General features: G+C 35.6%; 2 protein-coding genes across 3 annotated transcripts in view; one reads left to right on the top strand and one right to left on the bottom strand.

Moving 5' to 3' along the window:
• The first annotated feature begins 1,912 nt into the window (after positions 1-1,912).
• cmpk (cytidylate kinase) lies at positions 1,913-11,673 on the top strand. Its single transcript, XM_079876807.1, has 6 exons — positions 1,913-2,197; positions 4,378-4,524; positions 5,277-5,429; positions 5,649-5,725; positions 5,917-6,013; positions 8,927-11,673. The coding sequence occupies exons 1-6, from the start codon at positions 2,054-2,056 to the stop codon at positions 8,966-8,968; spliced, it is 660 nt and encodes a 219-aa protein (XP_079732933.1). The 5' UTR covers positions 1,913-2,053; the 3' UTR covers positions 8,969-11,673.
• Positions 11,674-12,719: 1,046 nt separating this feature from the next.
• Positions 12,720-13,899, bottom strand: part of bcl6ab (BCL6A transcription repressor b) — a 7,148-nt gene continuing 5,968 nt past the window's right edge. For both annotated transcript variants that reach the window (XM_079875914.1, XM_079875915.1), the window contains exon 9: positions 12,720-13,469. In XM_079875914.1, the coding sequence (XP_079732040.1) occupies positions 13,326-13,469 (144 nt within the window). In that variant the 3' untranslated portion in view covers positions 12,720-13,325. The remainder of the gene's footprint in view (positions 13,470-13,899) is intronic.

Genomic DNA, 13,899 nt, shown 5'->3' with positions numbered 1-13,899 from the left:
TCCAATCAAATGCTCTCTAGAATCTAAATCGTCCCGCCCCCTACACTATAAATAGACACTGAAGCTACCTAAAATCAGTCACTTGTTCACACATGTTGGCTCATAGTGCACTATATAGGGATAGGGAACGATTCAGGTGTAAATATGCTTTCCATTGGGGCGAATCGAGTCTGGTTTCACATTAGTGTCACAAATCGCTGCAGGTCGCACACAGTCTGCTCCGGTCCAGAGACACGACAGCACAGAGCGGATCATACGAAAACGAATCGGAATTTGAGTTCTACACAGAATGCTATTTTAAATGGATATGGAGGAGATTGGAAGGAGAAATTGTTAGAGATTAGGAGGAAACTGTGGCTTTGCTGAGCTGTGAGAAACACTATTGGCAATTTTTAAAAAGGGGAGGAGCTGTTTGATATGCCCCGCCCTGTCTTCCTGTTTCAGTGGAAATTACATCAACACATTGAATAATGCTGTGCGTTTCATCAATGCACGCCAGTGGGCCTTTAACACAGGCAAAACAATACTAAAGATTTTTTTTCCCCTTTTTGTTATAGCCAAAGATGTAAATAGTAAAATAAAAAGTTGCCAGAGTAGGCTGTAATAATATTAATAATAATAATAATAAATGTTGCTTTACACGTGAGTGACAGTAGGCCTACATTTTAATTTATTTCTTAGGATTTAATAACATTATACGTTCTAGTGTCTAGACAACCTTTTTCTTAGAAAAGGCGAAAACAGTAAATGACCAAGTGGAGTTGGTCACTCTGCGATAATGAGGATAAGCCATCAGCAAACCTAAAGTAGCCTACGGGAATATATTCTGGAAAAAAGGCCAAACCCACGGAATTGGTATTATATCTATCTATAAATTACAGAAACGTCTGTCTGTCTGTCTGTCTGTCTGTCTGTGTGTGTGTGTGTGTGTGTGTGTGTGTGTGTGTGTGTCTGTTCCTCGCATATCTCTCGAACCGTTAGTCCGATTGATTTCAAACTCGACAGGTGTCTCGCCACGGGCACGAGTAAGTGCAGTGCCAAGTTTGACGTTGTTTGGATGAGAAATGCAAAAGATATCGTTAAATATATCATTTTTAGAAGGTTGTGGTTTAAAAATAAACATTCCGACATTAGTGGGTTGTTTCGGTCAAAGAAGTCCCAAGAAGGTTGTGGTTTAAAAATAAACATTCTGACATAAACACTCTGTCAGCTACACTGTTTACTTCTGAATATTATAGTTTGGTTCCAGAACGTGATAAATCCATTTTGATTAATTTGAGTAAAAATGTTTCTTTACCAAGAAAGTGACAAGATGAAAACCACTATTTTCTGTTCCAAACTTTCACATAGCATCTTTTGGTTATAATAATAAAAAAATTCAAATCCAGATTTTGATTTTCAAAGACTTATTATAAAAACGGATTATTTTTGCCCCAAAATGCAATAAATGCATGACACTTTTTTTTCCAAAATGCAATTAATCCATTGAATCAATCTAAATGTTATTTTTTATCATATTGAAACTGTTGATATCAGCCATCGCTAAGAAATATCTCCTGAACTTTTTTGTTCAGCGATCGCTCACAAAAACTGATTTTGCACGGGCACTTTTTGCACTGCTCCCTGAATTCAATGCGTTTACAGTCTCTTTCACGGGCACCAAACCAACAATTACTAAAACACACACAAAAAATGATTTTGCACGGGTATTTTGCACTAGTTTATATAAACAACTTTTAGAATTAAAAACAAACACGGAGCCGCTCAAGCTGTAACAAGCAGACATGGCAACCCTGGTGCTGATGCTGGTGCGCGGACCCCGGGCGAAGGAGGGGTGCGCGTTCTGGAGAGCTTTCAGAGCTATGGGCGTCGTTTAAGTGACGTATGTGACTCGTCTGCTCTCTGATTGGTCGGACACGTGTACGGCGGAAGTGGAATGTGCCCGGCGCACTTCCTTGACACGCATTAACCGGTCCTTCAACCAGCTCTGTACCCGACTCCCAGGGGTCGATGGTCATTCATTGAGTGCAACTGTCGCTTATCAGGACGGTTTATGATTGTGGGCTTGCTGCACAGGCTATCGGGGAAGCTTCCACACGTTGTGCACAGGATTAGTGTAATGATGAAGCCGCAGGTTGTGTTTGTTTTGGGCGGGCCTGGCGCGGGGAAAGGGACACAATGCGCGAGAATCGTGGAGGTAAGAGAGATTACGGAATTTATCATAACGTTATTAGCTAAGAAGAATTATTCAAGAGCTGTATATAAGGCAACGAGGCTTTATGGGGCTTGTAGTGTGTTGATGTGTTCAGGTTTGCTGCACCTTACATGAATTGTTCATTTCCGCGAGTCCTCTTAAGACATTTCATAAGGAAAATGCTAATTTTCAATGCTATTTGGTCCCATTTACAGTACCACTTTAGTCCATCTGACATGATAGCATAATTACTTTGATGGAACGATAATTCTCTCTCTCTCTGTATTAATCTATGTGAGTTGTAATTCCATGGAGTGTTTCCAGATACATATGTTTATATATCCTGGTTATGAACAGGACCTCTGTTCAAACAGGTCCCACACCCTGCTGTATGAATGTGCAGTGCTGTCATGATTTGGGTAGAAGGGCACATGTGGCTCACATCCATAAAACGTAAATCTGCCATGGCTGTAAATTATTTATTGTATTGTGACACACACACACACATATATATATGTGTCACATATGTCACATACGTCACTTATTTATATATGTATATATATATATATATATATATATATATATATATATATATATATATATACACTTGACCTTCATTAAAGCTCAAAGTGTGACAAACCACTCATAGCAGTTGCTTCCAGTGTTTCTGCTTATTATATAAAAATTATGTAAATGTAAAATGTAATATGTAAACGTAAAATATATTGACACAAGTGAAGCAAGATTTTTTAAAAAAAGTTTTATTATAGCCTGCTCTGGCAACCTTTTTTTTATTTTACTACTTAGATAATTTAACCAGTGTAAACATTTGTTTTATGTCTAGGGTAGTTGATGTATAATAAGTCCATGATTGGTTATGTTGAATATAATAAGGAAAGTGTATATTGTATTTACAGTAACTGGAATTTCTTAATCACCTTGTTGTTGTTTTTTTGGGAATAATTGTTTAACCATCTGGTGCTCTTCATGTGGTGGTCAAAAATGAGCAATTTTATTATTTTTTTTCAATGGAATGAATGTATCATATTTTAGTTTTTTTGTTTAATATTTTGTATTTTTAGGGGATTTTATGGTACTAAATTATATTTACGCTGTAGTCATAATCCATTTATTCACTTTTTGAGCATAGACCTGAAAATTAAATTTCCAACTTAAACTCGTAAATCTTGAATGCTTTTAGAGCATTTGATCTCTTTTCAAAGACGACACTTGGCAGATTATTGCTGAAGTGAAAAAAGTTTAAGAAATTTAATTATGTTATGAAAAATGCACAAAAATGCTATTTTCAATTTTTATATGAAATGCATATTTTTAAAAACATGTTTTACTCTAAAACTGAATAAATAAATAAATAAATAAATAAATCTAATCCATAAATCTTAACAAATTGTTTTCCAAATTTGAGGTTTAGATCTCAAAAAATGGGCTTTTAGTACGATTTTGTTTGGCTGCAGTACCAAAAGTTATCACTAGATGAAATTCCTGTCCTGTTCGTTTCCAATGCGGTAATTTTTGACAGCCAACAGTACAAATGTGACTATTTTTGTCAGGACCATTTAACCTTTTCGAATCATGACCGTGATTTATTTTTTTATTTACATAGCAAGTGCCGAAACCTTTACCAAGTTTCGTTCCATTCCGATTTTCAGTCAGAAATGACCGAAGAGCACCAGAGGGTTAAGATGGAGAACACGTCATGCCACAGCATTTCATGTCAACTACTCATTTTCTATAACCACATTAAGGCTGCAGTTCTTGCAAAGCAGATATTGAAAAATCCGACCTCTGTTCTCATTTTTAAAGATATTGAGTGTCTGCATCGAGTGCTATTAAAAACCCCTTCTGTGAGCCATATGGCATCTAAACCAGGTTCTTAAATGAGTCTTTTGTATGCTTATGATGTCTACACATACAGCAGCCAAACGTTTGGACACACTTTGTGTCTCATGATTGAAGTTGTGGAATATCAGGGCTGCTTTTGCTTACAAAGCCTGGCCTGTTCGCTTACCAAGCCCACGTTTTCTCTCTCCATTCATATAGATGACAAGCTGTCATTATCCATGATAAAAAGCTTCTAATCTTCTGGGTTGCATTAACTATAATGTGCTGCATTGAAGGTGGTTCCTAACGTGTGATGTTTTTGTGTAACCCGCTGCGCTCAGAACTACAGCTACACTCACCTGTCTGCCGGAGACCTCCTGAGAGAGGAGCGCAGCCGCACGGGCTCAGAGTTCGGTCAGCTCATTGACAGCTACATCAAAGAGGGCAAGATCGTTCCTGTTGAAATCACCATCAACTTACTGAAAAAGGTGGTTACTGGTTACACTTGTCTGTCCAGTTTTACAAGCTTATCCAGTCCAGTCAGGGCGATTGTAGAAGGGAGCTGGAACATTAGCAGTTGAAATTGAGAAATATTACTAAGAGTGAACTTGATTACAAATGTGTGCAGTTTAACTTATCAGTGGAGGAGAGTTCAAAGAGCGTTTCATTACAGGCGTAAATGCACAGGCTTGTCTCATAATAGGCATAAATCATAACCCCGATGATACCATTACAAAACGGCCAAGCCTCTTTATAGCAAAGTTCTAATTCTGACTCGCCTTTTGTGAGTTGAGTTGCAGATTAGACAATCATCTTACCTAAAAATTCATATTTTCAGATATTCAGTTTTGGTTACACTTTCTTTTAAGGTGTCCATGTTACAATGTAATCACACAGTATTGAGTAATGTTAATTTACTACATGTACTTACTATAGGATTAGAGTTAGCTATAGGGTTTGGGGTTGCACTTTATTTTACAGTACGTGTAGTGGTACTGGTAATATAAGGTAAAGGTTTAGGGGCACGTTCAGGACTATTACCTAGTTATAACCCAGTTATTGTAATTGGTATAATAAGTACTTAGTATGTACATGCGGAACAGGACTGTAAAATAAAGTTGGTTTGGGGTTAGGTGCATGTGATTATGCGTAATTTACTCTTATTGCTACAGTAAGTACATGTAACAAGGACACAAATAAAGTGTTTCGCTTCTTTTGTGTAAATATCTGTATTTGGCAGGCAATGGAACAGACTATGAAAGTTGATGAGAAGAAGTTTCGCTTTCTTATCGACGGTTTTCCACGTAACCAAGATAACCTACAGGGGTGGACCACTGTCATGGACGGGAAGGCAGATGTCAAGTTTGTTCTTTTCTTTGACTGCGGTAATGAGGTGAGGAGTAACACATGTTTTCAGGGTTTTTATTTATTTATTTATTGTTCTACCAATACAGATGATTAAAGCGGCGAATCTAATTAGGTCATTTTGAATGAACTTAAACATGGTTATAGAATAGTTTTCTATAACCTTCTATTAACTCTTTTTCTAGATTTTTATATGAACATATAAACAAAAACATGGAATGTCATTTCAGCTGGTTGTGTATTTCAGGTGTGCATCGACAGATGTTTAGAGCGGGGGAAGAGCAGCGGACGCACTGATGATAACAGAGAAAGTCTAGAGAAGAGGTACTTCCTCTCTATAATACAATAATAATATATTGACAAATTAGCATGTGCTTGTAAAATGTGGCTCTCACCATAGTTATATTGGCATTAAATGGGAATGGAAGGACTAATGTTTCCTTGTTTACAGCGACTTTGGGGTTACGCTTTTCATTTGCTTTAACTTTTCCTAAGAATTCTTGTTTAATTGTCAGGATCCAGACGTACCTCCAGTCCACGCGGCCCATTATAGAGCAGTACGAGAAACAAGGGAAGGTGCGCACGATTGATGCCTCCCGGTCAGTGGATGAGGTATGACTGATCTTTTTTCTTTTCTTTGAGCCTGAATTTTTAGAGGGAGTTTTGCGTCAAAGGTAAATCAAATACAAGTTATTTTATATTCTTTATTGAAGTGATTTTTTCGAAAATTCCCTTTCATGCAGTGTGTGATATGGCTCTTTGTGAATGTAAATGCTCTGCAAAGTTATAAAGTCGGAAGTGCACAATAAATAAAGTTATTGTCTCCCAAAAGAAAGAATCAACTCAGAACCGCCTTAACGAGTCGTTTTTAATTCGAGTCTCACTGCGTGACACTTCTACATTAATAGATAAGACATTGCCCACCTATGTTGTACGTTGTCTGCCCGCCCGCGAACAACCTGGAAGTATGAATAATTATTGATGTATATATTATCTGCCGGGTGTTTTAAAATAAGTAGTTTTGTGTTTTATATTGTGTATGTTTACTCATGTAACTCATGCTGTGGGCCACTATTACCTAAAACTGTGTCTATTTATGCAGATTGTCTGTCGTTCTTACTACTATGAGTAAAGATAAAGGATGGAGCAAGATTTGTTTTGCAAACTTTAATGTGACATCAGTCATTCACGTTAGTGCTGGGCGAACGTATTGTTATTGATATAGTTTATATAGTATAACCGTTATTGATACAGTTAATAGTTTTCGCATGTGCACTGCAATAAATTATATATATACACATCATACATACACATTTTGATGGACATGCTCTTGTTAATGCTGATGGAGAGGAATTGCAGTTGAAACATCTCATAATGTACGTCAAACTGAGTAGCGTATCACTGAGAAACGTCCTGCTCGAGTCGTCTTTGTGATGGAGTTTCGGGTTGAATAACTATTTCTTCCCATGTTTCATCATCGGACTCGCGGTCAGATTAATATTGTAAAATCGACGCTGTCTTTACTGTGTACAATCGCTGAGGACGGATCTGAAGTTAATGGTAATTACTAATGAGTGTTGTTTCCGACGTGCGCTGTAAGCGGGAGACCAATCACAGACTGGGTCATCTGGCCAATCAGAGCAGAGCAGACTCGCAGAAAGGAGGGATTTAGAGAATCATTGATTTGAGAATGATTGAAAAATGTGATGTGCAATGTCATTGTGATTGGTCTACCGCCTACAGCGCTTTCGGAAACAAAACACCTATCACCATCTCTGAATATCAGCTCCAGACGCTTCCTCAGCACTTGTGATTCGAACAGTAACGATGGAATCAGTTTTTCCGCATCAATTCCAATGCGAGTCCTTTTGATGTGCATGCAAAGTGGATTCGCAGCGCCGAAAACAGCGTCTTCTCGATGTGTAGACAATACAAACCAAACTCTACCAGACCTCAGCTACAACTACAGTGTTTGAGGTACAGTAGGGCTGCTCGATTATGGGAAAAATCATAATCACGATTATTTTGGTCAATATTGAAATCACGATTATGTAACACGATTATTTCACATGACTGGGAACGTGTTGCATTTATTAAAAAGACACGGTAACACTTTACAATAATGTTAATTAGTTAACATTAGTTAATGTATTAACTAACATGAACTAACAATGAGAAAAACATTTGTTACAGTATTTATTAATCTTTTTTAATGCTAGTTAATAAAAATACAGCTGTTCATTGTTTGTTCATGTTAGTTACAGTGCATTAACTAATGTTAACAAATACAACCTTTCATTTTAATAACGTATTAGTAAATGGTGAAATTAATATTAACTAAGATGCTGTAGAATTATTGTTCATTATTAGTTCTTAACAAAGGTAAGTTAGTTATAATGCTAATTAATGAACCTTATTGTAAAGTGTTACCAAAGACACCTTTCAACAATTCTTAAAAATCGAAATGTGAACATTGTACTTTTTGAACTATTAAAATAAATAATGTAGGCTAACAGATAATACTTCAATGAGTATTTTAATAATTCCCGCAGGTCTACCACTTATAATGCGGGAAATTCCCCACAAACATTGATTCACTTTAGCATGTAGATTGTATGAGTATCTTAAATGAATCCACACAGATTATAAAATCAAATCAATAATTTTAAAACTTTCTCCAAGACGCAATTTCACAAACCGCGTGAGTGTTCAGCGGTGATGCGTCTCTCTCTCTCTCTGTCTCTCAAAATGCGCTGGACAAAGCAAGCGTCGAAACTACACATTCGCGTTTATGAGTCGGGACATGATGGAATTGTCACTTGTACAATCGGGCCAGCATTGCATCGTAACTAAAGTTTATAATTTTCACTTCTTTTTAAGTCTTATCAGTTTAAACATTCAAGCTGAGAGAGTTTACGGCATCGGGAAGGGCGGATGTGCGCGTGCGCGCGTCATTCAGAACACAAGACAAAATAAGAGCGTTCCTTCAAAACAGAAAATGGCAAAATAATCGTTTTTACTCGATTATACTATTTTGGTGATCGTTGGGAGCAAAAATCGAAATTGAAATTGAAATTCAATTAATTGCACAGCCCTAGTTTGAGGGCGGGTCAAAGTAGATGTTGTTAGCGGGCAGCCAATGAAGACCATTGGTTGGCATTATGCAAATTTGTTTAATTGTTACGTAGGTTTGTAACAGGAAGTGAGAATGGAATTGCTGATGACTTGTTTCAGCAGTTCAAAATCGATTCTTTCTTATAGGAGACAATAACTTTATTTGTCTTCCGCTTTGATCTTTAAAACTTTGCAGACCTTATTACATTCACAAAAAGCTATATTACACAGTGCATGAAAGGGAATATTTGAAAAACCATGATGGTATAATAAAAAAGGCAATAATTACAATTGGGGCCACAGCACCTTTGCCGCTTAGCCCCTAAATAACACTTCTGTTTTCTCTGTAGAGGTAAAAGTGGAAATAATAAATCTTTTTTTCATTTTGCTTCCTTTTAACTCTTCTTTCAGGTGTTTGCAGATGTGAAGAACATTCTGGATAAAGAAGGCTAAACATGTTCACAGCAAAAATCCAAATTCTTGAAAATTAAGGTGTCTGTTTATTGATGTCGGCAGTGCTAGCCTTCTCCATGTATCGATATATATACATTTTTACTCATTCTTCAGTAAAATAGGAGGTTTTTTTTTTTAGACGTAAGAGAGAGTGTGCTTATATCCGTGTTTGTAAGTCTGAAAGAAAAACACTTGTGTACTTGCTCAATATTCCACTGAAGAGGAACAATATTTTCAGTAGAGAATCAAGCAAGCTTGAGCAATAACGCTCAGGGCGCTTCTATAGGAACAAAACATGCACGCATCTGCTCTTAACTTGAAGATTATCTTCCTTATTATATGTGAGAGATATGCATAGAAATGTCTACCATTCAATGTATAAAACGCATTCAGAAATAAGCCAAGAATAGATTGGAAAATGCTTCTGCACTTAACCATTTCATTCTCCAAAACAAATGAGCAATTATAAATGACCAACAGGAAGTAAGTGTATTTTAGTAGATTTCCAGACCTGTTTTTGTTATATTTGGTGACATTTTTCTCATTGTTTTGCATAGTAATCCACAGCAGGTTCTGAGGACCTATTGCTGGCTACCCAAGAATTGAGAATTCAGTTTTAGCTGTACATTTTCTTTTATCATATTGTGGCGGCTGTATTCCAAACACGTGCCATCTTTGCTCAGGCAGTAGATTTTAAGATGTGGGGAATGGGGGCTCATGTGTTTATTTGATTGTTGTCTCAGCGCCTTTGGGGTAGTTCGTGAATAAACTGAATTTGTCATATTGATGTGACGGTTCAATCTGTGTTCAGATTAAGTCCGTAAATAATATAAAACAGTATATGAAGTAGTAGCCTATCAAGGATGACAGAACCCGCTGAAGAAAAATAAATGTTCATGTCTTCTGACTCTTCCAGTCGAATGCTTAATTTGAATTTTGTAAGATTCTTACCTCAATATTTTTAAGTTCTGCACTACAGGAGAAGAACAAAAGCCTTCCTGAGGTAAATGCTAGCTTCACATGGCAGGTGATAGGCTATGCATCACTACAATTTTTGTTCACATTAAATAAATTGAAAATGTAAAAAAAAAAGAAAGAAAAGAACCAGCATTAGTGTCTCTTTCAAAAACACATTTTTTTTTCAGGAAACTGTTATTTGTGTATTTTGTAATGACTGATTCTTACACTGTAACTGTTTTTGTTAAAAATAATCAATTCAAATAATGAGAACATCATCAATTTTTCTTTCAAACCGTATTTTTGTTTTACCCTGATTCACTATGGTAAGCCTTTTATATTGGTTAAATATTAGCCCTGTCGGGATGGTTTTCGCGGGGAATTGTGTACATTGTGCCTTTTCATATCTCGTCATATCTGTAAATATAGAAAAGTTTATCTGGCTACTTTGACGCGTTTTGTGTGAGAGTGGAATAGGTTAGTTGTCACATCGAGCGAGAAAGTTTGACATAATATTATGGAGCAGCTAATTCTCCAACCTCGGGCTCGGGGAATCGCCCGTTAAAAAAACCCCGCGAAATTGCTGGTAAAAAGAGAACGCAACAAAACTTGTGATAAAACTTAATCAAAATGGCTTGGCTTTTCGGAGATGGCGAGAACTGAGGGATTTTGAAATGTTGTAAAAACGCGGAAATGGCACTTTTAATACTCAACAGGTGAGTAAGTTAGGTATTTTATTGAACAGATAAATTATGTAGCTCTAACAGAGTTCAAAGCATTGTAATATCTATTGTGATGGGTCATTTTCATCCACACAGTCGAAGCACAACTAAAATAATGTTCTTCTACAAAATACGTAGTGTTATTTTACTGCTAGAGGGACGTTATACCTTTTAAAGTTTAAACTATTTCTTTTAAGTTTGTCCAAATAACTAAATAAGCTCTACATTATTTTTACAATGTCGCAATACATTTTTAATTCATAACTTTGTAATACTTTTATTATAAACGTAGGCTATACTACTGTTAAAAAGTAGGAAGTCAGTGTTTTTGAAAGAAATTAAATAATTGAATGCTACTTTTTTTCCTAGTATGCAGTTTTTAATAATAATAATAATGAATGTTTCTATGAGCATCATATCAGAATGATTTCTGAAGGATCATGAGGCACTGAATGGAGTAATGATGCTGAAAATTCCAATCACAGCAATAAATTACATTGTAAAAAATATATTAAGATAGAAAACAGTTAAGTTGTAATATTTCGCAATATTACTAAATGTTTTCTTTTCGAAGTTGATCATTAGGTGTTCTCTTTTTTTTTTTTTGTATGAATTTGACCATGTTGATATATAAGTGTGTATATAATGAAATACTGATGATTATTCGTCTATTAAGAAACTTCTGTTAACTTGATATCACAAAGATGAAACCATTCATTTTAAAGTGGGAAATATCACAGCATTATATGGTTGAACAGAGAGTGAGGTGCAAAGAAATTCTGCATTTTTTCAGAAATATACATTATGGAATCATATTAATTTTAATTAAATGTACATTTTGTTCTCTGTACACACCTTTAAACTGTGATATATATATAATCTATTTAAAAATGGAGTTGAAGTTTTATTTTAAAAGTTAATTTGGATTACACACAAAATAGAGTCAGACCCCTCAAATACACACTGATCTTAGAGCTATAATGTTGTTTATCACAGGTTATTATCAGTAAAGACTTTACACAGGATACCAGTTTGTGAATTCCTATTATTTCACACAATTATAATAGAAAAGAGGAAAACAGATTCTTAACTACAAAAGCATGTACAACCCATTGTTTGACTATTGTTCCAGTCAGCAGAGGAAAATAATGGCCCTTTATTTGAACTGAAAGTATAAAGTTGTAAAACTGAAGCAAATTAAGTCTTTCTAGATGAACCCATGCCTGTGAACGAACCTCTCATGTTCCAGCACAACAGTAGTGGTCCTTTGGACAAATCTACTTTCATACACATTGTTTTTCATTTGTGGAAGGACTAGGTGAGCTTGATAAGAGCCTTGTATATAATAGTGACCTCAGTACTTTTGTTGGTGAATGAATCAGCCTGACAATGCCATCTAGTGTTAAACAATGTGGAAATACTATGGATTACTGGGTTCCATTAGTTAAAGTTGATTAATGCATTAACTAAAAGAATGCAATAGATTTATTAGAGTATTTATTAATCTTTGTTACTGTTAGTTGATAAAAATGCAACTGTTCATTTTTTAGTTCATGTTAGCTCAAGTCCATTAAATAGTTTTAACAGAAATAACTTTTGTTTTAATAATGTATTAGCAAATGTTGAAATTAACTATTTCATTGTTAGTTCATACTAATGCCAACAAATAGAATTCGTCCATGTTGTCTTCTAATTATTATCTCATAAAACCCATGTATAATAATAATAAAAGAACTGGAAAATGTAGTTAAAAAGAGTTTTAGATGAAATATGGTTTTTCACACCACACTGTCATGTCAGCTACCTAATAGTGGCAACACAAATGAACTCTTGTTCAAATACAAGTATTTTGTGGCATGAAATACATGGACAAAAATTCATTTGAAATGTAATTTATGCAAAGCATTTCAAGCTGCATATGTAGTACTCAGGTTTTGCTTAGTCCATTTAGCTGCACATAATTATTAACATTTTTATAGACTTATAAAAAATGTGTTTATATGCAAGATTCTTAAATATATGTGTGTGTGTGGTGTGTGGTGGGGGACACAAATCGAACTTTGCACTCATTTGTTTGGTATCAAATATTTAATTGCAAGGACATTTTGCCCTCTAGTACCAAAACAACTGTACAAACCCATGTAAATACAATATAATTGTTAGACAAACAGAGCATCTTTAAATGTACCACATTGATAAAACGTTTACACTGCAATTGCATAATTCTTTTTGTACCAATCTTCCCCTTGTATATTTTATATACATGCATAGTTTGCCAGGAGAGGGAGTGAAATAGCATCCTTAAAAAAATAAATAGAGTTCAAATTATGTTCTTACACTAAGAATTTGCAGTGTGTATTGACAAGAACTTAAGTACAATGCTTGGAAGTCAGTATTTACAGAATTATTCAGATCTTAAACCATCGTGAGACCCGGCTGAAATCATGAAGTGTGAACCAGAACGTGCCGGTGCACTAGCCCTTCAGATTTCAGAAATAATATGTAACTTCACCATGCGAGTGAACACGGACATTGGCATCACAAAGATCCATGCAGTATCAGCATCTGTATTTTCTGATAGCTTTTCTTGTGGCAGTACCAGTAAAGGATCCGATCTCCTTCAGCATAGCTTTACTTGATAAGGTTTTTGTCGAGTCTCTGAACAGTTTGAGGTTTTTTCAAGAGGTCACGAGGGAGCCGACGGGCAGGTCTGTTCTGCTTCTGCGGTGCTGGACCTTGGTGTTGGTGACGGCCCCGTGCTTCTGCCGCAGATGCAGACGCAGCTGACTCTTGTGACGGAAGTGCAGGTCACAGTTCTCACACTGAAATCAGAAGCCAGGACCATTTCATTAGGACATTCAATGAGGACCTGAAGAAACTAGTGGTCAACCGATATATCGCCTCGGCCGATATTTGGCATGTTTTAATTATCGGCATCAGCCATTAACATTGGAAGCCCATTTCCACCACATAAGAAAAATAATAATAATTATGACTTAAGTTATAATGGCAACATTTTACAATAAGGTCTCATTTGTTAAAAGTTTATGTATTAACTAACATAACAACGAGCAATACATTTGTTACAGTATTTATTAATCATTGTTAATGTTAGTTAATACAAATGTTAATGTTAATTCCATTAACTAACTTAACAAACTTTTGATTTTTATAATGTATAAGTAAATGTTTAAATTAACATTAACTAAGATTAATAAATGCTGCAGAAGTAATTCATTCTTAGTTCATGTT

The sequence above is a fragment of the Squalius cephalus genome, assembly GCF_949319135.1.
Source record: "Squalius cephalus genome assembly, chromosome: 7".
Classification (NCBI taxonomy): Eukaryota; Metazoa; Chordata; class Actinopteri; order Cypriniformes; family Leuciscidae; genus Squalius; species Squalius cephalus.
This window is presented reverse-complemented; position numbering and strand designations above follow the sequence as displayed.

What these genes read in the sequence shown, in the direction of transcription:
- cmpk (XM_079876807.1), top strand. Translation starts at nt 2,054, where the DNA reads ATGATTGTGGGCTTGCTGCACAGGCTATCGGGGAAGCTTCCACACGTT. An exon ending in TCTTTGACTGCGGTAATGAG is followed by an intron (nt 5,430 to 5,648) that starts GTGAGGAGTAAC and finishes TGTGTATTTCAG; the next exon opens with GTGTGCATCGACAGATGTTT. An exon ending in CCTCCCGGTCAGTGGATGAG is followed by an intron (nt 6,014 to 8,926) that starts GTATGACTGATC and finishes CTCTTCTTTCAG; the next exon opens with GTGTTTGCAGATGTGAAGAA.